The 27,480-nt window shown below is 45.4% G+C and overlaps 1 protein-coding gene across 1 annotated transcript in view; it reads right to left on the reverse strand.

Annotated features, from left to right (window-relative positions):
* Positions 1–5,726: 5,726 nt before the first annotated feature.
* LOC124804828 (cyclin-A2-like) overlaps positions 5,727–27,480 on the reverse strand; it is a 42,647-nt gene continuing 20,893 nt past the window's right edge. The window contains exons 2-6 of the mRNA XM_047265174.1: positions 15,108–15,434; positions 14,795–15,018; positions 13,016–13,220; positions 11,302–11,549; positions 5,727–6,121 (exon numbers count right to left, since the gene is read on the reverse strand). Of these exons, the coding sequence (XP_047121130.1) occupies positions 6,073–6,121; positions 11,302–11,549; positions 13,016–13,220; positions 14,795–15,018; positions 15,108–15,434 (1,053 nt within the window). The 3' untranslated portion in view covers positions 5,727–6,072. The remainder of the gene's footprint in view (positions 6,122–11,301; positions 11,550–13,015; positions 13,221–14,794; positions 15,019–15,107; positions 15,435–27,480) is intronic.

The raw sequence follows: 27,480 nt of genomic DNA on the forward strand, positions 1-27,480 counted from the left end.
TGTCACCCCGATGATAGACGCATGACTGGATTTCTGCCTCTGCTAGACCATCAAGCAGCCCAGTGTAAACACCACCAAAGGAAGTTCTCATAATTAAATTTCCCCCAAGACATTTAAGTTTCATCTACCACAGGAAGAATTCAGAGTTCTATGGACCTTGAAATAAACATGACAGCCGTTGAGAAGCAAAGCGGCAAGCAGTTGTGCTTCAGAATCACCGAAAGCAAGGTGCCATTGAGTAAACGAGAGGAGGAATTCACAGGACCTGCAATTGCGTTGACACCTTTAAAGGACTGACAGTCTTCAGTATGCAAAAACATGAGCAACCGTTGTGCAGCTGGGAGGGTCTTTGAATCAGAGCTTCTTTCCATTTAGGTTTGTAGACATTGACTCATTGCGAGAAAATCCACCACAATTGCCAGCGTCTCTGATGGTGCGCTCCTTCCAACTGCGGACCCACCTCAGAGGGGGTTGCACCTGCCTTTAGTGATTGGCAATTTGGGAAGGTAGCAGCTCAGCCCCCTGGGTCTGGTCTGTACCACGGGTTCCCTTTGAAACCTACCTGTTGACCCGGGGCTGGGAATTATGTGTCACCCAGTCACATGTTACACGTCAGACGCGTGGGCTGGCCTTCAGGAGTGCACCAGGAGCAAGAAGAGAAAGAGGAGCCTCAAACATCCAAGCAGAGGAAGGATAGGAAAAGGTGAACAAAGAAAGGAAAAAAGGAGTGAAAAACAGTGGTGACTGTTCTTATGTCAGCTTCTGAAAATGTGGAACACATTTCCAAAAACACCCCTGACATGTTCACCAAGGGACATGAACAGGATAGACATACGTCATGGAAGTGAAAAAGATGCTGCAAAGGCTGGGGCTCCACACGGTAGCCAAACATGAACCCACCAAAGAGCAGGGAGCCCCCTGGGGGAAAGGGGGGATGTGCAATCTGTGCTGGACAGTAAGCTGTTCAGGTACAGCATGTAACATAACATACAATGTGGAGCAAATAGAAGTGACCCAGATGAGTGGATACAATTGGATGTGAATGTATGCATATAATCACACCCCCAGCAGGAGGGAGCAACAGCGCATACAGCTGACCGAACCTTTGAACACATTTATGGAATCTTCACACCTGACAGTTGTTAGAATCAGCCTGGTTGCAGCCCTAGCTAGCCTGCCAGGTCACCTTATCTGTCCGTGTGCAATTGTTTTGTGTGGGCAGTCCACAAGTCTTAAGTGTATTGCAACAACCCTCAGTCTTCAAGAACTGCAGCAGAACATTTCGGATGAGGCTATAGCAATTCCAGCAATCACCTTCAATCTGCCTTCAGGAACCTGCTGGCCAAGTCCCAAAAGATGAATGGTGGTCACTCATCTGCTACAGTCTGGTTATTACTGTATTTCCTTCCCCTGCTGTGTTTCTTTGTACCCTGGAGAACAAAAGTGCTTAAAATCATCGTATTGTGCTCAATCTCAAACTCATTTTTTGACAAACTGTAGTGCCCTTGATACTGGGTGAAGCAAAAAAGCAGTCGTAATCAAATCTGTAGAGAATTTTGTGCTCTTTTAAAAAAGGAAACATACCAAAGCACTAGAAGCACAAGACTTTTTTTAATCTGAATGAAGCCTGAAATTTTGGAAGGTTTTTTTTACCACGGAAAGTTTAGACAAAAAAATTTGCAACATAGGCTTTTTTCTGACCATTTAGACTGTCTACATACTTTAGTGCAATCACTGGGCTGCACTCTACATGGGCACGACTGCTAACTGTTCACATGCATTGTCACTGCCAAACTATGCCCAACTGGCAGCTGGATTGCAGAGTAACTGAACATGCCACCCAACATCACAGTCACTATTATGACTGTTTCACAGACTGCCAGTTGGACAATTCCCACAAACACCGTTTTCTGAATTTTGCAGTTGGGAACTCTCCCTACAACATATCCTTCAGTCCCACAAACCCCTGGACTCAACTTTCGCTAGTCACTATTCACCTGCTGATCTCTTTCCCTACTCCCATTACAGTACACATATGCCTTCTACCCAAGAAAGGCCCCTGCAACTCCCATTCACACTTCTCTGAGCACAGCCACCCACTTCTGCATCCAGCAGCCCTATCTTGTAGCCAACACATCCCTGCACACTCCCACAGGCAATAACAGCATCATCCTCCACCTCTAACCTACTCAATCTCCCACTTCCAGCTCCACTCCCCCCAAAACCTCAAAATTCCGATCAACACAATCTGGAACCACAACACCCTAATTCAGTAGTTAACCTTTCCTCCAAACCTCTCTCCCAATCCGAAACCTCTGTCCTATCCAAAGGCCTCACCTTCAGCCCCACTCCCAGATTCAACCAAACAGCCCTCGTCAAAGATTTACTGTCCTACACCCGTACTCTCTGCTGGAAGTATCACTTTGCCACGAAGAAAAATGATCCTAATCCTACTCCTAATGATCCGACTCCTCAAGACACCATCCAAATTGAACCCTGCCTGGAACAGTTCCGTCCTCCGTCACAGCGGGACCCACCTCCTCTTCCTCAAAATCACCCTCTCCAAACCTTCCAGGAATTTCTGACTTCCAGCCTTGCATCTCAATCCTTCTTAAAAAACCTTAATCCTACACCCAACATCACCACTGCTGAAGCCCAGGCTATCCGTTATCTGAAGGCTGACCGATCCATCGTCATTCTTCCGGCGGACAAGGGTTCCACGACCGTGGTACTTGATCGTCGGGAGTATGTGGCTGAGGGACTGCGTCAGCTTTCAGACAACACCACATACAAAGTTTGCCAAGGTAACCCCATTCCCGATGTCCAGGCGGAGCTTCAAGGAATCCTCAGAACCTTAGGCCCCCTGCAAAACCTTTCACCTGACTCCATCAACCTCCTGACCCCACCGACACCCCGCACCCCTACCTTCTACCTTCTTCCTAAAATCCACAAACCCAATCATCCCGGCCGCCCCATTGTAGCTGGTTACCAAGCCCCCACAGAACGCATCTCTGCCTACGTAGATCAACACCTTCAACCCATTACATGCAGTCTCCCATCCTTCATCAAGGACACCAACCACTTCCTTGAACGCCTGGAATCCTTACCCAATCTGTTACCCCCAGAAACCATCCTTGTAACCATTGATGCCACTTCCTTATACACAAATATTCCGCACGTCCAGGGCCTCGCTGCGATGGAGCATTTCCTTTCACGCCGATCACCTGCCACCCTACCTAAAACCTCTTTCCTCATCACCTTAGCCAGCTTCCTCCTGACCCACAACTTCTTCACTTTTGAGGGCCAGACATACCAACAATTAAAGGGAACAGCCATGGGCACCAGGATGGCCCCCTCGTACGCCAACCTATTCATGGGTCGCTTAGAGGAAGCCTTCTTGGTTACCCAAATCTGCCAACCCAAAGTTTGGTACAGATTTATTGATGACATCTTCATGATCTGGACTCACAGTGAAGAAGAACTCCAGAACTTCCTCTCCACCTCAACTCCTTTGGTTCCATCAGTTTCACCTGGTCCTACTCCAAATCCCATGCCACTTTCCTTGACGTTGACCTCCACCTGTCCAATGGCCAACTTCACACGTCCGTCCACATCAAACCCACCAACAAGCAACAGTACCTCCATTATGACAGCTGCCACCCATTCCACATCAAACGGTCCCTTCCCTACAGCCTAGGTCTTCGTGGCAAACGAATCTGCTCCAGTCCGGAATCCCTGAATCATTACACCAACAACCTGAAAACAGCTTTCGCATCCCGCAACTACCCTCCCGACCTGGTACAGAAGCAAATAACCAGAGCCACTTCCTCGTCCCCTCAAACCCAGAATCCCCCACAGAAGAACCACAAAAGTGCCCCACTTGTGACAGGATACTTTCCGGGACTGGACCAGACTCTGAATGTGGCTCTCCAGCAGGGATACGACTTCCTCAAATCCTGCCCTGAAATGAGATCCATCCTTCATGAAATCCTCCCCACTCCGCCAAGAGTGTCTTTCCGCCGTCCACCTAACCTCCGTAACCTGTTAGTTCATCCCTATGAAATCCCCAAACCACCTTCCCTACCCTCTGGCTCCTATCCTTGTAACCGCCCCCGATGCAAAACCTGTCCCATGCACCCTCCCACCACCACCTACTCCAGTCCTGTAACCCGGAAGGTGTACACGATCAGAGGCAGAGCCACGTGTGAAAGCACCCACGTGATTTACCAACTGACCTGCCTACACTGTGATGCATTCTATGTGGGAATGACCAGCAACAAACTGTCCATTCGCATGAATGGACACAGGCAGACAGTGTTTGTTGGTAATGAGGATCACCCTGTGGCTAAACATGCCTTGGTGCACAGCCAGCACCTCTTGGCACAGTGTTACACCGTCCGGGTTATCTGGATACTTCCCACCAACACCAACCTATCCGAACTCCGGAGATGGGAACTTGCCCTTCAGTATATCCTCTCTTCTCGTCATCCGCCAGGCCTCAATCTCCGCTAATTTCAAGTTGCCGCCACTCATACCTCACCTGTCTTTCAACAACTTCTTTGCCTCTACACTTCTGCCTCGACTGACATCTCTGCCCAAACTCTTTGTCTTTAAATATGTCTGCTTGTGTCTGTATGTGTGGATGGATATGTGCGTGTGTGCGAGTGTATACCTGTCCTTTTTTCCCCCTAAGGTAAGTCTTTCCGCTCCCGGGATTGGAATGACTCCTTACCCTCTCCTTTAAAACCCACTTCCTTTCGTCTTCCCCTCTCCTTACCTCTTTCCTGATGAGGCAACAGTTTGTTGCGAAAGCTTGAATTTTGTGTGTGTGTTTGTGTGTCTATCGACCTGCCAGCGCTTTTGTTCGGTAAGTCACCTCATCTTTGTTTTTATATACACAGTAAATTTATTTATTTTTCAGTCTTCATAGAAGCTCCATCTGTAGTTACAGGAGTTCAGTTTGACCAAAGCAGTTTGTACTTTTTCCAGGGGTGTTTAGTACAGTAACTGATTACTGTGCCAAAGTTGGGATTGCTGTTCAGTGTCCAGTAAGTCTTGTTTTATCTACAAACAAAATTGATTATGTAGAGTTGTTAGCAAATTTGGCACAAATTTTGCTCAGGTCTTTCTGAGGCCCAAATGTTCTGTCAAAATTGGAATGAATGGATCCAATACTAATTTTAACTTCAGCTGCATGTTCTCCAGTTGCAATTTGTCTATCTTGCATCACCAGGGTCTTTACACAATCAACAACAACTTCATATGTTTATGTTAAGGACCTACCTGAACATTCATGATTTAGTGGCCATCTGAAGAATTTATACCACTTACCTTCGTGGTACCAATTGCTGTGTTCCCAAACACCTGTCTGATTTTATTATAAAAAAAAGTCTGAATTTTTGAATGGCCTTAATATCTTCTGAAGTTATTAGTGTAACAATGCAGCTTTTTTTCTCTTGTCCCCGATCTTTATCGTCAGACTAATTTCCTCCTTAACATTCCCAAGTTATTTGTGGAGAAAAAACAAGAAGCAAGAACATTATGCAACTTTATTTTAAAAAGTTATTACAGCAATTTACTACAATATTTTCTTACCACAGTAAGACGTTAAGCAGCACTGGGAAAGTGACATTTTAAAAAATACATGCTACATATATACATATAGTATTGAGGTAAACCTCGTAACTGTACACCCATGCAACCCCCCCCCCCCCCCCCCAACACACACACACACACACACACACACACACACACACACACACACACACACACACACTGAAATTTACATCATAAATATTCCTTGTGTAAAAGGAGCAAACACAGCAGTCCTTCAGATCATTGTAAAACATTAAAGCTGAATACAAAAAGTGAGCCAATAAAGGTTTCTAAATGTCAAAATACACAACTAAAAACAATGTGAATGTATTGTGTAAATAAATGAATATGAAATATCACAGACTGTGAAACACAGATCTCATCTGGGCAGCTGTATGAATTAAAAATTAACCTCAGGTATTTGTACATTTATTATTTTCACATGCTTTTAAGGAAGTCTTCAGTAGCTGTGAAAACTCAGCATATGGGTGCATCCCTAGGTGCAAGTAGAGAGACACAATGCCACCTGAAAAAACCAACAGTAAAATATCAGATCATACAGACTGGCAATTTACATTTCAAGAAATATTGTCTTTATAGGTTTCTTTAGACAAAGCAAACAATTTTGTGGCAGTACTAGAGTGTTTTTATGAACAAAAAATTTCCAGTTATGCTTGTATTAGAAAAAGGGAACTTACTGAAAAGTGAGAACCAATTTCCTTACTATTTTATTCACTTTAAGTTAAAGACATGGACATACAAAAACTATTTTATTAGTGCATTTAGACAAATGCAAACTTCTACAGTCTTTCTAAATTGGGACAGTGAAGTATGCACTCTTCATCTACACAATTACTCTGCAATTGTGAAAGTGTGTGGCAGAGGGTTTGTCAAACCCCTTTCAAGTTATTTCTCTACCCTCTCAATCTAACAACATGTAGAAAAACTCATTCAAATCATCCTGTGCGAGCTCTGATAGTGGCTATCAACAAAATAGTCACATTCTAAGAAGAAAGATGGTGATTGAAATTTCAAGAGGAGATCCTGCTGTAAAGCAACGCCTTTGATTGTCACTTCAATTTGTGTATCATCTGTGGCACTCTCCCATATTTCACTATAATAGAAAACAAGCTGCTGCTATTTGAACTTTTTTGAAGTTCTCCGGCAGTCCTGTCTGAAGCAGGACCTACCCCGCACAGTAATACTCCAGAAGAGGACATACAAGCATAGTGTAGGCAGTCTTTATTAGACCTGTTATATTTTCTACATGTTCTACCAATGAATGACATTCTTTGGTTTGCCTTCCCACAACATTATCTATGTGAGCATTGCAATTTAAGTTACTTGTAATTGTAATCCCTAAAAATTTAGTCGACTTAACAGTCTGGATTTGTGCGACTTGTTGGGCAATCGAAATGTAGCATGGCTAAATCAAAAGCGAAGTTATCCACATACACATCAAAAGAACAATTCCCACGCCATACAGATATCTTGTCTAAATGATTGTTCTTTTGATGACTATTAGGTAGTAAATGAGGCACCTGCAAACAACCTAAGAGGGCCACTCAGATTGTCTCCTATATATGATCAGGAACAGCATATAGTATCTAACACATCCTTTAAACACCAGTTATTTCTCTTATTCTGTTCTATGATTATCCATTAATTACTAAGAACTTCGACATTTTTGGCACGCAATTTTCTTGTGCTGTGTACTGAAATTGATTCAACATTTCAAATTTACAGAATGCTTCACAAACTTCATACGTCAATTCAGCAACAAATGATTATATGGGGCTGGGCAGAGCACCACTTGTACGAAGCTAATTAAATTTGTTTCAATTTATCACTGATACCTGTAAAAGGCCTTTATTTTTCATTACACCTTTTGTAAATAGTTTCAATGGAAAATCTGAGTATGCAATGTGGTTGTAACTAAAAGTTCTCTACTTGACAGGGTCACCATGGAAACACGATTTTAAGACAATGAAACTTTGTGGAAACATTTTTAAGGAAATATGGAAGACAGAACAGATCAAGCACTGAAAGAAACATGAAAGGGTAACATTAACTGCATATCCTGTTTACATTCCAGGTTACAAATGTTTCTTAATGTGACTGCCATCTGCATCAGCCTGATATGCTCTGGAGTATTCTATTAACTGCCCAAAAGAACGGTTAACCAAGGAATGTTTAGTTGTCATGACATCTTGTTCACCACTAAAAATCTCACTATGGGGTCGCCAACCTCAGCCATGGTAACAGTTACTCCAGTTTGTAGCACAATTAACTAATGTCCTCTCCCAGAAGCAACTTGTCAGTTAATTCGAACTTCCAAACTATGTTCAACCCCAGCACAGAAAGAATACCTACCCATATTTCCATAACCCATCTACACTTGTTAAGAGCAGCAGCACAAGTGCAGCTTTATCGAAACAGCTTTATGAGTGAAGCTTTACTCACCTTGCCCAGGCTCATGCTGACTCTGCAACTGTCATGCACAGTTACGTGTGTTTCAATCTCATGTCCACACTAGTACCAGAGTCTAATGCTAAGTCACGACTAATCATACCAACAACACAAATCCTGCAATGGTCAATCTTAATTTTATTACTGTCACTTGGGCACCCAAATGATAAATAGTTTTATGTCTCCACCACCTCCAGTTGAACATCCTGTATGTACCACCACATTACTCTCAGATTAGGCCTGCTCCAAATGGCTGACTTGCCTAGAAGGCAGTAGGAATAGCAAAATATTATTGTGGGACTATCAAATTTCTAATGACTCCAGCCATTATGGTCAGTTTTAATTTTGATGTTCTGCTTTATCCAGGCAACACCTGGATGATGTTTTGAGTGAGCCCCTACCAAACTTACAATTTGGAGGGGAGGAAAAAAGTCAGGGGTTCTGGGAATCTAACCAGGGTCCTCCCAAATCAAATGTGTCAACACTAATTACTGCTATGGAATTGGTACAGTGGATATACTGTTCAGGTTAATACAATGTGACGTTAACATTTGCAAAAATCTCTAAATATGACCAAAATGGCATAATACACTATTCATATGAAGTAAACTATTATACCCACTGATATACAAATTTGATAAACAGTATTCCCACTGCCTGTTTTCAGTTTGACTAAAGTAGATCACATGATAATAATATCCATTACTGCAGTTCATTTTAACATTCTGACAAAGTATTGCATATTTTGTGTTTATACTGACATTTTTCAAGTTGTTGGGTATTCTTGACAATTAATTCAATTACAAAATTTGTTAATGACACTGTACATTGCTTTTTGGTGAAATCTCAATTGTTCCAATAATACTTTACCAGCAATATTCTCTGAAGTCCTAACTAAACCCTACCAAACACTAACAGTCACATTCACTCCAGGATTGTGTAGCTATGGATTAATTTATATTCCTTTTGGCTCACACAGTGACAAACTGCAGCAAGTCTGTCAATACATTATCTTTATTTTCTAGTTTGTTTCTTATGAAATTACACAACACTTAAAAAGTAAGTGCCACTTTAACAGATTCTGGGTTGTTACTTTAGCAGTTTGCAGACACACGGAAGAGCTGAGAAATTTCAATCTCAGTTGCACAAAATAGTGCTTCAAATTTACTATTAATAATAATTATTCTAGTACCAGCATTAAGTCCACGTGCATTTCATTACAAATTTGGAAATATGACCAAGTTATACAAATGGACGTAGGCATCATTATATAGTGAGATTTCTTTAAGGAACCATGCCTTCTATCTCTGTATAAGGTTCCAATATGTAATGTGAAATTAGCACAACAACACTAGTGAGCCTCTGAACTCTCAGTGAGATTTCATGTGAGAACAAATTTAACACTGTAGTAAATCCTGCTAAATATACTGGTATCAGATGCTTATTTCTGTGTCATTATGCTGGCCACTACATAACTGCCATTTTTATCAGAATAGCTCCAATTCACTAACAGCCCTTACACTCATAAAATGAATTTGATAAATATCACTGAAGATAATAGGTTTGGAGCAAGATTCAGCACAACCACAGTTTTTACAACACTAAAGTCATTTCCATAAAACTTATTTACATTGTGCTGGGGGTAAGAAAACCAGCCTCGTTTATGTTATTAGTATGGCATCTGTTCTTTTGGACATGTCCGAATTTGTGTGTGTGAATGTACACACACACTAACTCGTGCGAGAATAGCCCTTATAATGAGCATTGAGATTACTGGGCAGGGAGCACTACTTTTGTAGTGTGTAGAGTAAGTTGAGAATGTGGGTCCACTGAGGGGCGTGCTTAGGATAAATCCACACAGCTGTGCAAATTCCTGTGTCCTTGGTGGTTTAGGGGTTAGAGTGGGTAAGCAGGAGATCCTGGGTTCGAATCCTGGCTGGGAGCACATTTTCAACTCTCCCCATTGATTTCTATCAACACCCTGTACACAAGAAATTTCATTTATTTTAGTTGTGTAATCTTAGAGACACTGGTCTCCTTTAAAGACATCTGCATTTTCTCACATTGGAGCCACAGCATTGATCATCATAGGTCTAAATGGAGAAGTGTGGTTAGTACTTTAAAATTTGTTCCAATCTAAGCACAAACCATTTTTATCATAATTCTGAACTCTTCTCGCTTCAAGAAAATGAACCTTGCTCACAAAATCTAGTCTGAAGCTGTGGCACAGTACTTATTAGGAGTAAGTCATTGAAAAACACCACCTGCCACAAACCAGTAACTTGTCCCAACTCGACTTGACAGCCTATTTCCATCAAGTAAAAGCTATACGGGACTTTGACCTGTTTGGTTGCATGAAGAAACTCCTGGCCAGACAATGATTTGCAACAGATGCATAAGTGTGCACCTCCCACCAAATTTGACAATTTTCTTACAAAGAGGAGCCTCAACTTGGGGGTAAACATGGTCATTGTCAGTATCAACACTGTTGTGTTTCTCATGAAAGGCATGATGCTAGTTAACCAAATTTTTAATATAGGTTGCAGCATTAACAGTGGTCCTGTGTTCAGCAAAGTCCACCAATAACACACTACACATATCTCTGAACACTGTCACAAACACTTTCCTAGCAGATTAAGCCACTTTGAATTTTTTCCTATTGCGAACCAGCACATTTCTACTCCATACATGCCTGCTTCGTTTTGGGTGTGTGAACGCATCACCAGTCAATTTCTTTCAGAAAATTGTGCCGTTCTGTGGCATTAAGGTGCTAAGTGATTCTAGCTTTTCATTTGCTGTCCCTTGTGGTTGTCAGGTTTTTAGGTACACCAGCAAGTGCTAACTTTACGAAATTTCAACATACCACAAACAGTATTTTACATAGCACCATAGGAAATTTTGAGCTGCTGTGAAAAGGTTCACACTTTGACATGCCGGTTATTCAAAATTGCTGCCTCAATGGCTCCAACATTCTGTTTGGGTTGCAACTGTTATTAGCTTTATTTAATACAAAACTGCAGAAAACTTAAGGTAGAGACACTTTAGTACACATGCTTACACAACTACAGGTTTAAATTCTTTTGAGAATTACCAAATATTTGAAGTGCTGTTAATTTTCAAAAATTAATCATTTGGTGACTTAACTGCTTTCATTAAACGACCATTTGACAGCACTGCTGCCGTCAGCCACTAAATTTCTTTAATTTGAGTATGTCAGTTCGTGGATTCTTTACTTACCTGTGAGATTTATATTTCTCTCTTATTGCTTGTTGAGGATGTGTTGCAGACTCCCCAAATGTTTTTTGCAAAGATTCAATACAAGGTTTCAGATCTGCCAGTGAGTAACCAGAGAAAGTTTCAAGTTCTTGAGGCCAGACTGTCTGCTCTAGCGTGTGTCTAGCTAATGCAATTGCTGCTCCTGCCCTCACAGATGGTAAATACTGGAGATAAGGATCACCTTCCACTAAAGTTAATTCACTCAGGTACTGCAAAGTACAGAACAAATAAATAAGACCTGCACTTGCCACTTTTGAGTAAGAAACAAGTTTCAAAAGACTGTGCTGGAAGTTTTCAACAATGGAAACTCCAGCTTGGAATATCAACAGTGTTAGCCAAAGGATAGATTGCTACTCACCATCATAAAGATGCCATGTTGAGTTACACATTTAGCTTTTGGCCAAAGTCTTCCTCAGAAAAGTAAGTGGCATGCACAATCTCCGGCCAGAATGCAACTGTCAGACTCAAGGAGTGGGTCAGGGAAGAGGGACGGATAGCAGGATGCAGGTGGGGGTGGGGGTAAAGTATTATCAGCTGGGACTAGAAAGAGGCATGACAAGACTGCCAACAGGTACAGCATTGGGAAGCTGCGGGAGCAGGAAGTCCCAGGGGGAGACTTGTGGAGTGGAAAAGAAGGAGCAGGTAAGGGGAAAATGGGTGGTTGCTTTGGCAGAGGGTGAGGGGATATAAATGGGGAGGTCATCTTTACAATGTGTTGCAATCTATCCTTTTCCTAATATGGTTAGAAGTTAATTTTGATAGATTTGTACATTACAGCTTAATTTTAAACTTTAAACATTCATAACAAAAACTACTGTTCCAGTGACGTCCGTATTACTTCAGTTACTTATTCACAATTTTTTCCTAAATTTATACTAAATATTGACAACAGCAAAAAACTTTCTTCAGCACTAACTATTAAAATACCAGTAATTATGGCAGACTAGAACATCAGTACTCTCCAAGTCTATTTAATAAATTAGTCCCAAACAGCTTCAACAATCGAACTGAAAAACACACACACACACACACACACACACACACACACACACACACACACACACACACACACACACACACACACACACAATAACTGCCTCGGTTTTCCACTTTGCACCGTATTTTTTACTAAATAACATTTCTTTAATTTTTAAAATTACCTATTTGTCATCTCCTTCCACACAGGTTGATAGGACTTCTTTGAGCTTGAATATGTATTATAAAATTATGCGAGGAGTAACTTCACACATTGTCAGAGCTAATTAGTATGAAAATGAATTTCATTTTCATTGCATATAATCTGCTGAACACTGTTTTGAGCTGTTACTTTTACTCATTACTTATACTCAACATAAGACTTCATTATGTCTGAGCCAAATAACCTGTACCTGTAGACATTCTCTGCTTTCTTCCAATATTAGTCTAAATTTAGCCCTGACAATGGGGAATTTTTAATACTTGTGGAAACTTTCAAGTTATTTAAACCAAATTTTTCACCTTCACTAAACACTTAACCGTAGTTTTCACTTGTTTTCAAGACAGAGGAGGACAAGGCAGATATTAAACGAAGTCAGTTTACTGTTATGACACCACTCATATTTACAAGCCTTTTTCCATCCATAAGGAAATTTGCTCTCTGCATCACTATGCTGGAATAAAAATCTTATGTACTCACCATTGCTAAATAGAGAACTGTGTCTGAAACTTTGTCAACAGAGAAGAATGTTGTCAGAAAAGTTAATACTGTAGGAACAGATAGATCAAATGAAAGTACTTTCAGAATAAGATGTTCCATACGAAGAACCTGTTTCTTCGTATAAGTGTCATCTGTTATGTACACAAATTCTTTCACATCAGGAGGATATATTTCTTCATATTTTCTGCAACAAAGACAATAGAGTATATTTAGCAACAACCCTTAAGAGTTCATAGAACTGAATCATTACTCTACGAAATTTCAGGCAGACTGCAGGATGTCGAATTTGCTGTCAATATTTTGGCATATTGCCTTATGGCCACATTCAGGTAAATGCTGAGGAAAATGCACTGAGATCTAGTATATAATACCCTGCCAGCACATGAATGGTGTACCCTGTGTTGCACATAACTCAGTAAAGCCTCAGAGCAACTGGCTAACGAGTGAAGACAAACCTATTTGTTAGGTAAGAGGTGGTCTTTCACGCAGAAGGCCATGCTGCGCAGTGTAGTGCAGCACATGTGCACCACTTTTTACACTGTGCATGTTCTAGCAAGGGTTCAAATATAGGAGATTAATGGATGTTCGTCAGTATTCAGACAAAGTTGGTCTGAAGACTGCACTGAACTATCATGGCAACAAGTTGTAAACATCCCACAGTTTGCCCTCAATTTCATGGAACAGTCTACACCAGAAAAGTATTAATTTTTGCAATGTGAATCTTGTTCATCATAAGATAAGGGCTGTTTCAATTAATCAGAATCATTGTTGCCAATAAATTAACTGTCTCCCTTTCAGGCCAATTTCTTGTGCGTGATGTGTGTAATGACATTGAGACTGCAATATACTTTACATCATTTCCTACAACGTAGGACATTAGGAAAGACTAAATGTACATTTAGTATTGTTCCTTCAAGACAAAAGGTCATTACCATTTCAACACATTACCTCTAAGTTTTATTAATGTATGAACTGTAAAGCTTGAGGTGCTCCATCCTTGATAATAAGTTGACAATTTCAATACATTCTGAATTATAGCACCAGATGTTCATACTGCCATGTTGGACAGAAATTTAAATGTAGTATGAGAGTGAATTTCTTCTTCAATCTTGTGCTACAAAGATTACTAAGAGCTAGATCATTTTAACTACAGTTTTCAGAGAAAGAAAAGTGTGCTATTCTAGTTGCACTAAATTTTGGTGATAAATTTGTATCAATATTACAAAGAATGCCTAAAGTTTTTTTATGCATTAACTTTAGTCTCTAAGAATACTCTTCCAACAAGTGAGTGAGTGCCAATTATTTGTCTATTACTTTTCAGTCCCATACATGTTCATATTTGATTGCTTTGAAGGAAAGAATTTTAAAATTTACAGCCAGATTCTAGTCAATGATTAAATGTTTTAATATTTCATGAACTTCCTGAAGTTTGCATTTATTAAGAGCACAACGTTTTTTTTTATATTTTGGTCACTTAAGACTTTCATAGTTTCATAAAATACATTGATATTGAAGATATTACATAACCGAATTTTGGTGAGGTAATCTAACCGAGGAATGTTTTAGTTTCTTACAGGTTTGAAAGAGTATCAGGTGACATCACCCTGTAAAGTTCTGAAGGACCCTTCCCCTAAATGCCTGTCATTTGAAAAATTGATAGCTTCTCGACTATTCCATGAACACTCAACATGCTGGTCACCAACAAAATTGGCATTGTAAATAACACTTAATGCTGTACTTATGTTCTGAATTACTCACGCAGCAATGAACATGGCAGCAGTTCCAACTAGTTGTAACTTAGCTCTTACAACAGACATGTAGCTCAAGAAACGATCTATGAAAGAGACCGCAAGGTACAGGGTTTCTGTTTGCAATTTGTACTCTTCAGCAACTTCAACAAGCCAGTCAACTAAGATACACCGCATGGAATATGTTATATCTGGCTGCTTTTTCATATAACCTGCACGAGGACGATGTCTTTCCTGCAAATTTCAACAAAAATGACGTTAGTGGATGTAGAACATTCGTTAGACAAAAGAATTTAAATAAATAAAAAATTCTAACTGCTTACCTCTATTTCTCTCAAGTATCTGTATACATCTTCTGTGTAACCATTAATTACAAGAGCTGTTTCCTCTATGAACTGTTCACTCACTAGTGAGTTCTTATCTTGGGGTGCAGTAGTACATACATCTTCAAATATTGGTACAGGTAGTTCCTTCAATGGCACTCTTTGTAAATCCTTTGTGCTTGGCGATACCTTATTCTGCTTCACTCCATGTACTTTACGAACTTCAATGTCTTCATCTAATTTGTCTTCAGGAATTTCAAAAGGTACTCTTTGAGACTGTGTTATTTGTTTTCCAGTTTTCAAATTTTTTTCTTGAAGCTTTGCATCCTAGAAATTTTAGATCAGTATTATTAATGGCCAAAAGAGTAGTGCAACAGTTTAAGAATGAGAGGACGAGAAGATATGGTTTATTGCACAATGTAAAGAGGAGAATATGGGATCGAAATAGACTAACTGTTGCAATGGAAATTACCAATAAAGATAAAACCAATCAAATTTCACAATAAAGTCTTTCCATCTCTTGAGAATAAATTAAACAGCTATGAAAGACCACAAACCAACAACTAACTGCAATCCCTTGACAGTACATACGATAAAGGACCACCGAACATAATGGAATAAGAAATATTTGTTGGTTTAAAAAAGGGGAGAAGGGACTACACTATGAGGTCAGCAGTCCCTTGTCCCCAATAAAAAAATGCCACAAGTCTGGGGGTGGGGGGACAAGACATGCAACAAAAAACGGAAAGAAAGGAAAGGCAACAAACACTGAAAGTAACAAAATAGGACAAGAAAACAACAGACACTAGAAACAGAAGAGAGTAAAACAAGAAAGATTACGGTGGCTGGCCAGCCACGAGAATAACAAGGAAATGCCAGCCACTCTGCAACAATTAAAACCAACACTAAAAGCACTAGTGAGGATGACAGAGGGCCAAAGGACATGTGCTAAAACGTGATAAAACCCACCATCAGGAATAAAACACGAAACTAAATCAGCCAATGAGACTGTCAGATAAAATGAGCGGCAACGAGTCCAGTAACCTAAGATTTCGTCGCTGGGCAGTCAAAGTTGGGACAGTGAACCACAATACAGGTCACTGTCAACCGGGCGCCACATCGACATGAGGCGGATCTTCACGGCACAAGAGGTAACCATGGTACGCCCAGGCGTAGCCAATGCGGAGCCAGCACAGACGACAACAGATTCCTTGCGAGAGGACCGCATGGACGACTTCCACACATTCGTAGTCTCCTTAATGGCACTCAGTTTGTTGAGTGTCGTACTATGACATTCCGTCTCCCTGTAGCGTAAGCCAGAATGCAGATCAGGTTCACAGATGCCGATCTCCAGACGCGGTTTCCGCACAACCTGTTTGGCCAGCCTGTAGGCAAGTTCATTGCCTGTGATGCTGACGTGTCCTGTGGTCCACACAAACCCTTGACCAACGGGACTGGTCCAGGGCATAGACAGACTCCTGGATGGAAGCAACTTAAGGATGGCGAGGTAGCACTGGTCGATAGCTTGTAGGCTGCCCAATGAGTCATTACACAGAAGAAACACTTTCTTGGAGCACGAACGGATATACTGAAGTGCACGAGATATGGCCACATGTTCGGCAGTGAATACACTGCAGCCATCGGGCAAGGAATGCTGTTCAATATGGCCTCTGTAGATAAAGGCAAAGCCAACATTACCATCAGCCAGCAAGCCGTATGTGTAAACCATTTCAGAGCCCCAGAACACTTCAAGAATAGAGAGCAAGTGACAGCAGAGACACTCAGGGTTAACTGAGTCCTTAGGGGCACACGAAAGGTCCAGGCGAAGCATCAGCTTACAGCTGCAGGACCTCGAGGAAAGGTGTGGTGATGGGAAGGACTCCAGTTCAGACAGAAGCGATCGCACACGAACCGCAATCGTTAGCCCCGACCTGGGCCGCCTATGTTGGAGGTGAACCGCTGTGGTTGGGAAAAAGAAGACTATAATTAGGAGGTTCAGAAGAGCTATGAATGTGTGCAACTTAACGGGCGAGCAGTTGTACACGTCTCATCTTCAATGGAAGGACTCCAGCCTCCACCACTATGGTTGCCACAAGACTATCCCTAAAGCCTCCTGTCACTAGTTGAACTCCGCAATGGTGCAATGCGTCAAGCAAACGCAATGCTGAGGGTTCCACTGAACCATAAATCGCACTCCCATAGTCAAGGCAGGATTGCACAAGGGCTCTGTAGAGCTGCAGCAACGTGGAGAAATCTCCACCCCAGTTCGTGTTGCTCAGGTAATGGAGGGCATTGAGGTGGTGCCAACACTTCCATTTAAGCTGACGAAGATGAAGAAGCCAAATCAAATGAGCATCAAAAACCAGACCTAGGAATCGATATGTCTTCACCACAGTGAGTGGATCGTCATTAAGGTAAAGCGCTGGTTCCGGAAGAATGGTACGACGCCGACAGAAATGCCTGACATGTCTACATGGTGGAAAACTAGAAGCCATGTACTAGAGCCCATGACTGCGTCATGTGGTTGGCCCCCTGTAGGCGATGCTCAGCAGCACCACAACTGAAGCAGCAGTATGAAATGCAGAAGTCGTCTGCATACAGACAAGGTGAGCAGAGGGCCCGACAGCTGCTGCTAGGCCATTAATTGCCACTAAAAGTAGAGACACACTCTACAGAGCCCAGGGGAACCCAGCGGGACTCCATTCTCCTGGATATGGATGGAAACTATGGGAGGCACCAACTTGAACATGTGAAGTATGGAGCGACAGGAAGTTTTGGATAAAAATCAAAACGCGCCCCGGGGACTCCACTCATACAATGTGGCCAGGATATTATGTCGCCAGGTCGGTCGTATGCTTTACGTAAGTCAAAAGAGACTGCAACCAGGTGTTGGCATCTGGAAACGCCTTTCGGATGGCAGACTCAATGGACACAACATTATCAGTGGTAAAGCAACCCTGGCAGAAGCCGCCCCAACATGGAGCCAGTAGGCCACGTGACTTCAGGACCCAACAACTGCCGACATACCATACGTTCCGAAAGCTTAAAAGAAACGTTGGTGAGGCTGACAGGCCGATAGCTATCCACATCAAGCTGGTTTTTACAGGGTTTGAGCACTGGAATGATTGTGCTCTCCCACCATTTCAATGGAAAGACTCCATCACACCAGATCTGGTTGTAGATGACTAGAAGACGTCGCTTGTAGTCAGATGAGATGTTTAATCATCTGGCTGTGGATGCCATCAGGCCCAGGAACTGTGTCGGGGCAATGTGCAAGGGCACTGAGGAGCTCCCCCTCTGTAAATGGGGCATTAGAGGATTCACTGTGGCTTGTAGTGAATGAGAGGACTTTCCACCCACTGTTTGAAAGTGCAAAAGGCTGGGGGTCTTTCACCAAAGCAGAGGCTCCAGCAAAGCACTTGGCAATCCTGTTTGCATCGGTAGTAGATAACACCTAATTTATGCTAAAACCGGGAACACCTGTTGGGGTCAGGCAACCGAAAATATGTTTGATCATTGCCCAGACGTATGTCTCCCAATGGTAGAGACTTCTGTCTGCCAACACACCTGCTTCCGTCGTTTGATATGATGGCTAATGCGGGCATGGAGACATTTAAAGGCTATGAGGTGTTCCAGAGAAGGGTGCCACTGTAGAGCTCACCAACACTCCTTAATTGCATCAGCAACTTCCGGCGACCACCAAGGGACTGTCTTACACCAGGGGCACCCTGAAGAGCGAGGGATCACGTTTTCTGCCACAGAATGAATTATTGTCTTCACCTGCTCGACCATCACATCGATGTTACTGCGTGTGGGAGATTTAATGGTAACAGCAGAGGTTAAAGTTTCCCCAGTCCACCTTGTTTAAAGCCTATCTGGGTAGGCGTCCAGAGGCCTGACGCCGGGGCAGTTACAGGAAGATGGGGAAGTTGTCATAACCACATAGGTCGTCATGCGCTCTTTAGTGGATAGATGGAAGAAGTCTTGGGTTGCAAATTGATAACTCAATGGCTGATTAACTACCATGAGTCACAATGAAATGTGTGGCAGCCTCAGTATTTAAGAGGCAGAGATCGAACTGAGACCGTGAAGTTTCAACACCTCTGCCTCTGCCATTAAGCTTGGTGCCACCCCACAAGGGGTTATGGGCATTAACATCTCCGAAAACTAGTAAAGGTTTAGAGAGTTGATTAATCAGTGCAGTTAGTACATTCATGGATACTGCATCATCTGGAGGAAGATGTACATTGCAGACAGTTATTTCCTGTGTCGTCCTTATTCTGACAGCCACAGCTTCAAGAGTGGTTCGAAGGGACACGGTGTCACTACGGACTGAGTTTAGGACAAAAAGTGGTGGTGTGGGTGCCACCCTAATTCCCTTGGTCTTGGGGACTTTTTTGGATCTCCCCCCCTGATCTTTGGGTTTCCCTGATCCCTGACTGGGAAGATTTCAGTGATTCAGCCTCTGGGACTTAGGATGAGCATGAAGCCCTTATGACCAGCTGCTTTTGGTCTCTTCAGCCACGTCTCTGGCTTAGAAGTGGCGACAGACGTCCCAGATGGTTTTTGGGGAGGGGGGAGGTGCTCCAGAAGTAGGTGGTGCAGGAGCAACAGGGAGGGAAATGCCCCCACCATCAACAGGGCAGGTGTAATCTTCCAGCTCAGAGCTAACTGGGGCTAGCTAAGCTGACTGTGCTAGAACTGTTGTAGCAGTGTCATATGTACAGAATGGAAGCGTTCAAATTTTCTCTTAGCCTCAGTGTAGGTCAATCAGTCCAAGGAGCACTTGAAGCAATGCATTGGTGGAGGGATATAAGGCTTTACATCATCAGCGGTAGAACATCACCTTGACCTTCTCGGGCAATGTTTCACCCTCTAAGGCCAAGATGAAGGCACCAGTGGCAACCTGATTATCCTTCAGATCCCGGTGGACACGCTGGACGAATTGTACACCTCGCTGCTCTAAATTGGCACACAGCTGATAGTCAAACTGCAAAAGAAGGTCTCTGTGAAATATGATTCCCTAGACCACATTTAAGCTCTTATGGGTCGTGTTGGTTACAGAAACACCCCCAGCTTGTCACAAGTGAGTAACATCTGTGGCTGGGCAGAGGATGCTGTTTTGATAAAGACTGACCCAGATCTCGTTTTGGACAATCCCTCCACCTCCCCAAACTTGTCCTCTAAATGTTCAACAAAAACTGAGGCTTCACTGTCATGAAGGATTCCCCATCGGCTCTACCATAAAAGGTGTTTCACCACCAGCAGTAGTAGCAGCAGCAGCAGCAGCAGCAAGAGATGATTGACACTTCATTGCGTGTCGTCCATCCTGATGCCACCCATTCCGACCAGGGGCCCTCCCCACGAGCACCACCCAGCTGCAGTACAGGCCCCATGGCAGGGAGTCCCGATGCCCCAGGGGGATGGGTATCTACCTCTTGGGATACGTGGGGAGTTAATGGCACAGGCATCAGCAGATAGATCCCTGTGTTTTTTTTTTTTGTGGGGTTTAAGGGCGCTCAACTACTGAGGTCATTAGCGCCCAGTCACTGTTGTTAGAGCACATGGAATCTAGTAAAACTCAAGGGGATGGGGGGACACCAGAAGGACCTGACAAAGATGCAGATAAAATAAGTAAAAAAGTTAGATGTCTTTGGACAAGCCAGTCAAAGTTATAAAACGCAGAATACAAGCAGCTGCTCGAGCGTCATCAGCTAAAACGTCTGGTAAAGTAGATGGCAGGGACAGGACAACACGAAATTGACTAAAACGGGGACACGACAATAAAACATGGCGCACTGTTAATGCCTGACCACAAGGGCACTGCGGAGCTGGGTCACCAGAGAACAGGTAGAGGTGGCTAAAACGGCAATGCCCAATCCGCAACCTGGTCAGAAGGACCTCCTCTCGCCGAGATGGTCGGGAGGATGTTGTCCAAGCAGTTGGGAGCGGTTTTACTGCCCGGAGTGTTTCCTTGGAGGGATGACCAAGCATCCCACCACAACGACACAAGCCTCTTACAAACATCCCCACGAACGTCAGATGACGGGACAATGGGAGGCTGACCGAGGCAGGAGGACTGCAGCCTTCGCTGCAGCATCAGCAGCCTCATTCCCAGGCACTCCGACATGTCCGGGAACCCACAGAAAGCTGACAGGAGAACCATTATCAGCAAAAGAATGGAGGGACTGCTGTATCCGTTGAATCAAGGGATGGACCGGATAGGGAGCTCCAAGGCTCTGAAGAGCACTGAGTGAGTGAGAGCAGAGTACATACGATGAATGGCGGTGGCGGCAGGCATACTGAACGGCCTGATGGAGAGCAAAAAGCTCGGCCGTAAAGCTGGAACATTGGTCGAGGAGCCGGTATTTAAAGGTGGCGGCCCCAACGACAAAGGCACAGCCGACACCATCGTCAGTTTTGGAGCCATCGGTGTAAATAAAGGTGTGACCGGCAAGTCGAGCACGAAGTTCGACAAACCGTGAGGAATACACTGCAGCTGGAGTACCATCCTTCGGGAGTGAGCTGAGGTCGAGATAAATATGAACCGGAGCCTGGAGCCAAGGTGGTGTCGGGCTCTCACCATCTCTGAAGGTGGTAGGGAGGGCAAAATCCAATTGTCGAAGCAGGCGACGGAAGCGGACTCCGGGGGGCAGCAGGGCAGACACATACAACCCGTACTGACGGTCGAGAGAATCGAAGAAGGACTGGTAAGAGGGGTGGTTGGGCCTAGACAACAGCCGGCAGGCATACCGACACAGCAGTACGTCGCGCCGGTAGGTCAATGGTAATTCGGCAGCTTCAGCATAAAGACTCTCGACAGGACTAGTGTAGAAGGCTCCGGTCGCAAGACGTATCCCCCCGATGGTGGATGGAGTTGAGCCGGCGTAAGAGGGATGGGCGAGCGGATGAGTAGACGAAGCTCCCGTAATCCAGCTTCGATCTGACTATCGACCGATACAAGCGAAGCAGGACAGTGCGATCCGCTCCCCAAGATGAACCGCTAAGAACTCTGAGGACATTAAGGGAACGTGTACAACGGGCCGCCAAATAAGAGACATGTGGAGACCAACACAGTTTCCTGTCCAACGTGAGCCCTAGAAACTTAGTTGTTTCCACGAATGGGAGAACAACGGGACCGAGATGTAAGGATGACGGAAGGAACGCTTTATATCGCCAAAAGTTGATACAAACCGTCTTCTCTTCAGAGAACCGGAAGCCATTTGCCACACTCCATGAGTAGAGGCTGTCTAGACAACGCTGAAGGCAGCGCTCCAGGAGGCATGTTCTCTGGGCACTGCAGTAGATCGCGAAGTCACCGACAAAGAGAGAGCCCGAGACATTAGGTGGAATGCAATCCGTAATTGGATTGATCGCGATGGCAAAAAGGGCTACGCTCAAGACGGAGCCCTGAGGCATTCCGTTCTCCTGGAGGAAGACGTCGGACAATACGGAACCCACACGTACCCTAAACTTTCGATCCATTAAAAAGGAATCGATAAAAGGGGGCAGGCGACCGCGTAGGCCCCACCTGTGCATAGTGCGGAGGATACCTCCTCTCCAACAGGTATCATAAGCCTTCTCCAAGTCGAAGAACACGGCTACTGTTTGGCACCTTCGCAAAAAGTTGTTCATGATGAATGTCGACAAGGTCACAAGGTGGTCAACAGCGGAGCGGCGGCGACGAAAGCCGCATTGGACATTAGTAAATAGCCGTCGAGATTCAAGAATCCAGACTAACCGAGCATTAACCATGAGCTCCATCACCTTACAGACACAGCCTGTAAGAGAAATGGGGCGGTAACTAGAAGGAAGGTGTCTACCCTTCCCGGGTTTGGGTATAGGAACAACGACGGCGTCACGCCAATGCATGGGGACCTGACTTTCGGTCCAGACGCGATTGTAGGTACGAAGAAGGAAGCTTTTGCCCGCAGGAGAAAGGTGTGCCAGCATCTGAACGTGAATGGCATCTGGCCCCGGAGCAGACGACCGGGACAGTGCAAGCGCACGTTCGAGTTCCCGCATAGTAAAGGGGGCATTGTAAGTTTCCAGATTCAGTGAGTGGAAGGAAGGTCGCCGAGCCTCTTCTGCCTCTTTCCTGGGAAGGAAGGCAGGGTGGTAATGGGCGGAGCTTGAAACCTCCGCGAAAAAGCGGCCAAAGGCGTTGGAGACAGCCACAGGATCAACAAGGACCTCATTACCTGAGGTCAGGCCAGGTACCGAGGAGTGGGCCTTAATGCCCGACAGCCGGCACAGGCCACCCCAAACGATGGAAGAGGGAGTAAAACTGTTAAAGGAGCTGGTGAAAGAGGCCCAACAAGCTTTTTTGCTGTCTTTGATGACTCTACGGCATTGCGCTCGGAGTCGTTTGTATTCAATACAATTCGCCAACGTAGGATGGCGGCGAAAGGTGCGTAAAGCATGTTGTCGAGCACGGATAGCGTCCCTACAAGCCTCGTTCCACCAGGGGACACAAACGCGACGTGAAGAAGAGGTAGTACGAGGAATGGAACGTTCGGCAGCATTGATGATAACAGCCATGAGGTATTCGACCTGACTGTCACAACTGAGAAAATCGTGGTCCGGAAAGGTCGTCAGGGAGGAGTCAAGTCCCCAGTCAGCTTTCGGTATGTTTTCCAGCTCGAAGGACGTGGGGATGGGGTGTGGTGCAGGAGACGAACGACGCAGGGGAAGTGGTCGCTCGAATAGGTGTCAGAAAGGACATACCACTCGAACCGACGGGCAAGAGTGGTAGAACAGATCGAGAGGTCCAAGTGGGAGTAGGTATGAGTAGAGTCCGAGAGGAAAGTCGGGGCGCCGGTATTGAGGCAGACAAGATTGAGATGGTTGAAGACATATCCGCCAAGAGTGAGCCTCTGACAGGATGCAGGAGAGCCCCAAAGGGGATGATGGGCATTGAAGTCGCCAAACAAAAACAGCGGGGGAAGCTGAACGATCAGGTGCATCATGTCAGCCCGACTAACAGCAAATGACAGTGGAGTGTAGATGGTACAAACTGAAAAAGTAAAAGCAGAAAGAGTAATGCGGACAGCTATTGCTTGGAGTGGGGTGGTCAATGGGATGGGACGGTAATAGACATCGTCCCAAACGAGCAACATGACCCCACCATGAGCTGGGATACCGTCCACAGGAGTGAGGTCATACCGCTTCGAGGTATAGTGGGTAAAGGCAATACGGTCAGTCGGGCGCAACTTTGTTTCCTGGAGACCAAGGACGAGCGGACAGTGCAGGCGGAGGAGCAGTTGTAATTCCTCCCGATTAGATCGAATACCTCTTATGTTCCAATGAAACAAGGCCATCGCTAGTCAAAAAGTTGGGGGAACGAGACGGGGGAAGAGCTGGTCACCTCGACGGCCGCGGAGGGCCAGGTTGCGAGGGAACAACGCTACAACCGACGGGAGGCGGATCCAGTTCCATCGAGTCATCGCCAGCTGCGGCCGCTGTCCCTGGTTGTGTAGGAGGGGCAGCATCATTTGCCGACAAGAGGCCAGCTGAGCGCCTGGCAGCAGAGCGTCCCGGCGAAACGGAGGACGGCCGGGAGCAGCGACTCACGGATGGAGCGTCAGACGAAACGCACCAGGGTGGAGAGGGGGATAGAGACTACTACTGCGAGGCCTTCTTGGAAGGCCGAGGAGACACAGGGATGGTGGGCTGGACCTGAAGAAGGTTCTCACGCGCAGGGTCCGTTTTGGAACACCGGACCTCGGAAGCTGGGGTCCGGAACGTTTCCCCGATGGACGCCTGAGAAAAGGATCGCTTCTCAGGTGGCGGGGGGGAGAGGAGGAGGAGGAGGAGGAGGAGTGGCCCCTGGGGCAGAGGGGGCGGGGGCCACGGGGGAGGAGGATTTGGAAGGCGGAGGCAGAGCCCCCTGATGGGCGGAGGGGGGACAGGATAGGGGTGAGGATACCGCGGAAGGAGTGGACACAACCGAGGCAAACGAAGTGGTCAACAGCATGGGATGAAGGCGGTCATACTTCTTCCTGGCCTCAGAATAAGAGAGCCGATCGAAAGTTTTGAGTTCTTGTGGGGCAGTCTGAGGATCTAGGCGAGTGGAGGCCAGGGCAATTAATGCACCGAGGTGGTGGGGTGCATGTATGTTCCTCACGAAGAGGACGTCCGCAATCGCCACAAAGGGGCTCAGCCTCACACCGTGACAACATGTGCCCAAAGCGCAAACACCAAAAACAGCGCATAGGAGGCGGGACGTAAGGTCGCACGTCGCACCGGTAGCACATCACCTTTACCTTCTCCGGGAGAACGTCCCCCTCGAAGGCGAGGATAAAGGCCCCGGTGTCGATGCGACGGTCTTTGGGGCCGCGCTGGACTCGCCGGACGAAATGCACGCCTCGGCGCTCCAGGTTGGCCCTGAGCTCCTCATCAGATTGTAGCAGGAGGTCACGATGAAAAATAACCCCCTGCGTCCTAATGAGTGCCAGATGCGGGACAATGGACACTGGGATGTCTCCTAGGCGGTCGCACGCCTGGAGCGCTGCCGACTGTGTGGCGGAGGTGGTCTTGATAAGAACAGACCCTGAATGCATCTTGCTGAGAGCCTCAATTTCCCCGAAGATGTCCTCAATGTGCTGAACAAAGAACATGGGCTTGGAGGTGGCGAACACCCCCCCCCCCCCATCGGTTCGAGAACAGACCAAATAGCGGGGGAAATACTTCGCCCCAAGCCGGCGGGCCTGTCCCTCCTCCCAGGGAGTGGCCAAGGGGGAAAGGGCAGGAGAACCAGAACTAGAAACGGTACTTTTTCTTTTGAAAGACTCGGCCGCAGAGCGACCTGATACGTGTTGACGTTTCATCTGCGAAACGTCCGCCCCGATACCACCCACTCCGACCAGGGGCTCTCCCCACGGGCGCCACCCAGCCTCAGCAAGGGCCACCTGGCAGGATGACCGTTGCCAGGAGTCCTGATGCCCCAAGGAGACAGGCATCTACTCCTTGGCCGATGTGGGGAGGGTGCAGCTCAGGTACCGGCAGTACGATCCCTGTGTTGTCAGGGGGCTACAACCTAGAGGGTACATGACGACCCCACCACAACGGGCTGGCTACCGTGCTGGATTTCTGGTGCCATGGAAAGTTCATCATGATCGCTGGTGCAGATGGGGACGCACTACGGGCGTAACTTTTACAACCCATCAGGCGTTTAGGCCCAATTTGAGGAATAGCGGGCATGGTTACAACGCCGGTACAATGCTGAGTGCCAAGGTCTTAGTGCACTTAGGACCAGTGGTACACCACGTAAGGTGTCCTTCCCCAAAAGGCTCGTACTTCTGTAGAATTTCGAAAAATGGAGGTCAAACCCCAAGGGTGACCATCACATGGAAGGCCGAAACGGTTGAAACTCCTTTTAGTCGCCTCTTACGACAGGCAGGAATACCTCGGGCCTATTCTTACCCCCCCCCCCCCCCCGACCCGCAGGGGGTTAAAAGAGCCTGAGGCTCAAGGAAACAAAATCAGTTGCCAGCTAGCCATGTGTTCAAGCAGCCTGGAGAAAACATTTAGAGTGTAATTGAGCAGAGCTGTCCATCGCAACAGGCTGTTGATCTGATTTCAGTATAGGGAAAATCTAGCTTTTACCCCCACTGAGATAGCAGACCAGCCTGGGCAGATGCAAGTGTCCAGACAGCCGCAGACCAGCCTGGGCAGATGCAACAGTGTTCTGCCAACTCAGCAATGGACTGATAGGGTTAAGTCGCCCTCACTTGAAGAGATTGTTAAATGCCCAATTCATGAATAAAACAAAACTCAGTTGCGGAGCCATTGTCTGCTAAAGCCAGGGGCAGTGAGTCAAGGAGACTAGAGAGTCTACCACAGGGTGGCTAGGTTTGTACAGTCCAGCACAATGTAAAGCACTTTCAAACAGGAACCACAGCAGTGGGGTGGGTCTTCATAATGAAGGACATGACGAGTCAGCCAATGTGCAGGCAGCAAACGACAGAGTCCTTGTGAGGGGTCCACATGGAGGACCTCCATAGTTTCCTTGTCTCTTTTAAAACTGTTTAGTGAAGTCCGAGTGCACTTCCATATTACAGGTTCCTGAAACTTTATGGCGTAATACCGAAAACAGGTCTGTTTCAGAATTACCGACCTCAGGGACCGATTTACCGGTAGCCAGTTTGGCCAGACTATCAGGAAGTTCATTCCCCAGATCCCAATGTGGCCCAGGGTACACACAAAGGTCACTGAGCGTACACATTGCTCAATGGCATAAAGGGAATCCTTGATAGTAATGACTAGAGACCAGATAATATGCATCAAAAACCTTATAATATGCAAGATCAAATAATAAAAAATGTGGTAGTTACTGCATGCATTATATCACAAAGTTGAACCTGCACATATC

The sequence above is a fragment of the Schistocerca piceifrons genome, chromosome 7 (genome assembly GCF_021461385.2).
Source record: "Schistocerca piceifrons isolate TAMUIC-IGC-003096 chromosome 7, iqSchPice1.1, whole genome shotgun sequence".
NCBI lineage: Eukaryota > Metazoa > Arthropoda > Insecta > Orthoptera > Acrididae > Schistocerca > Schistocerca piceifrons.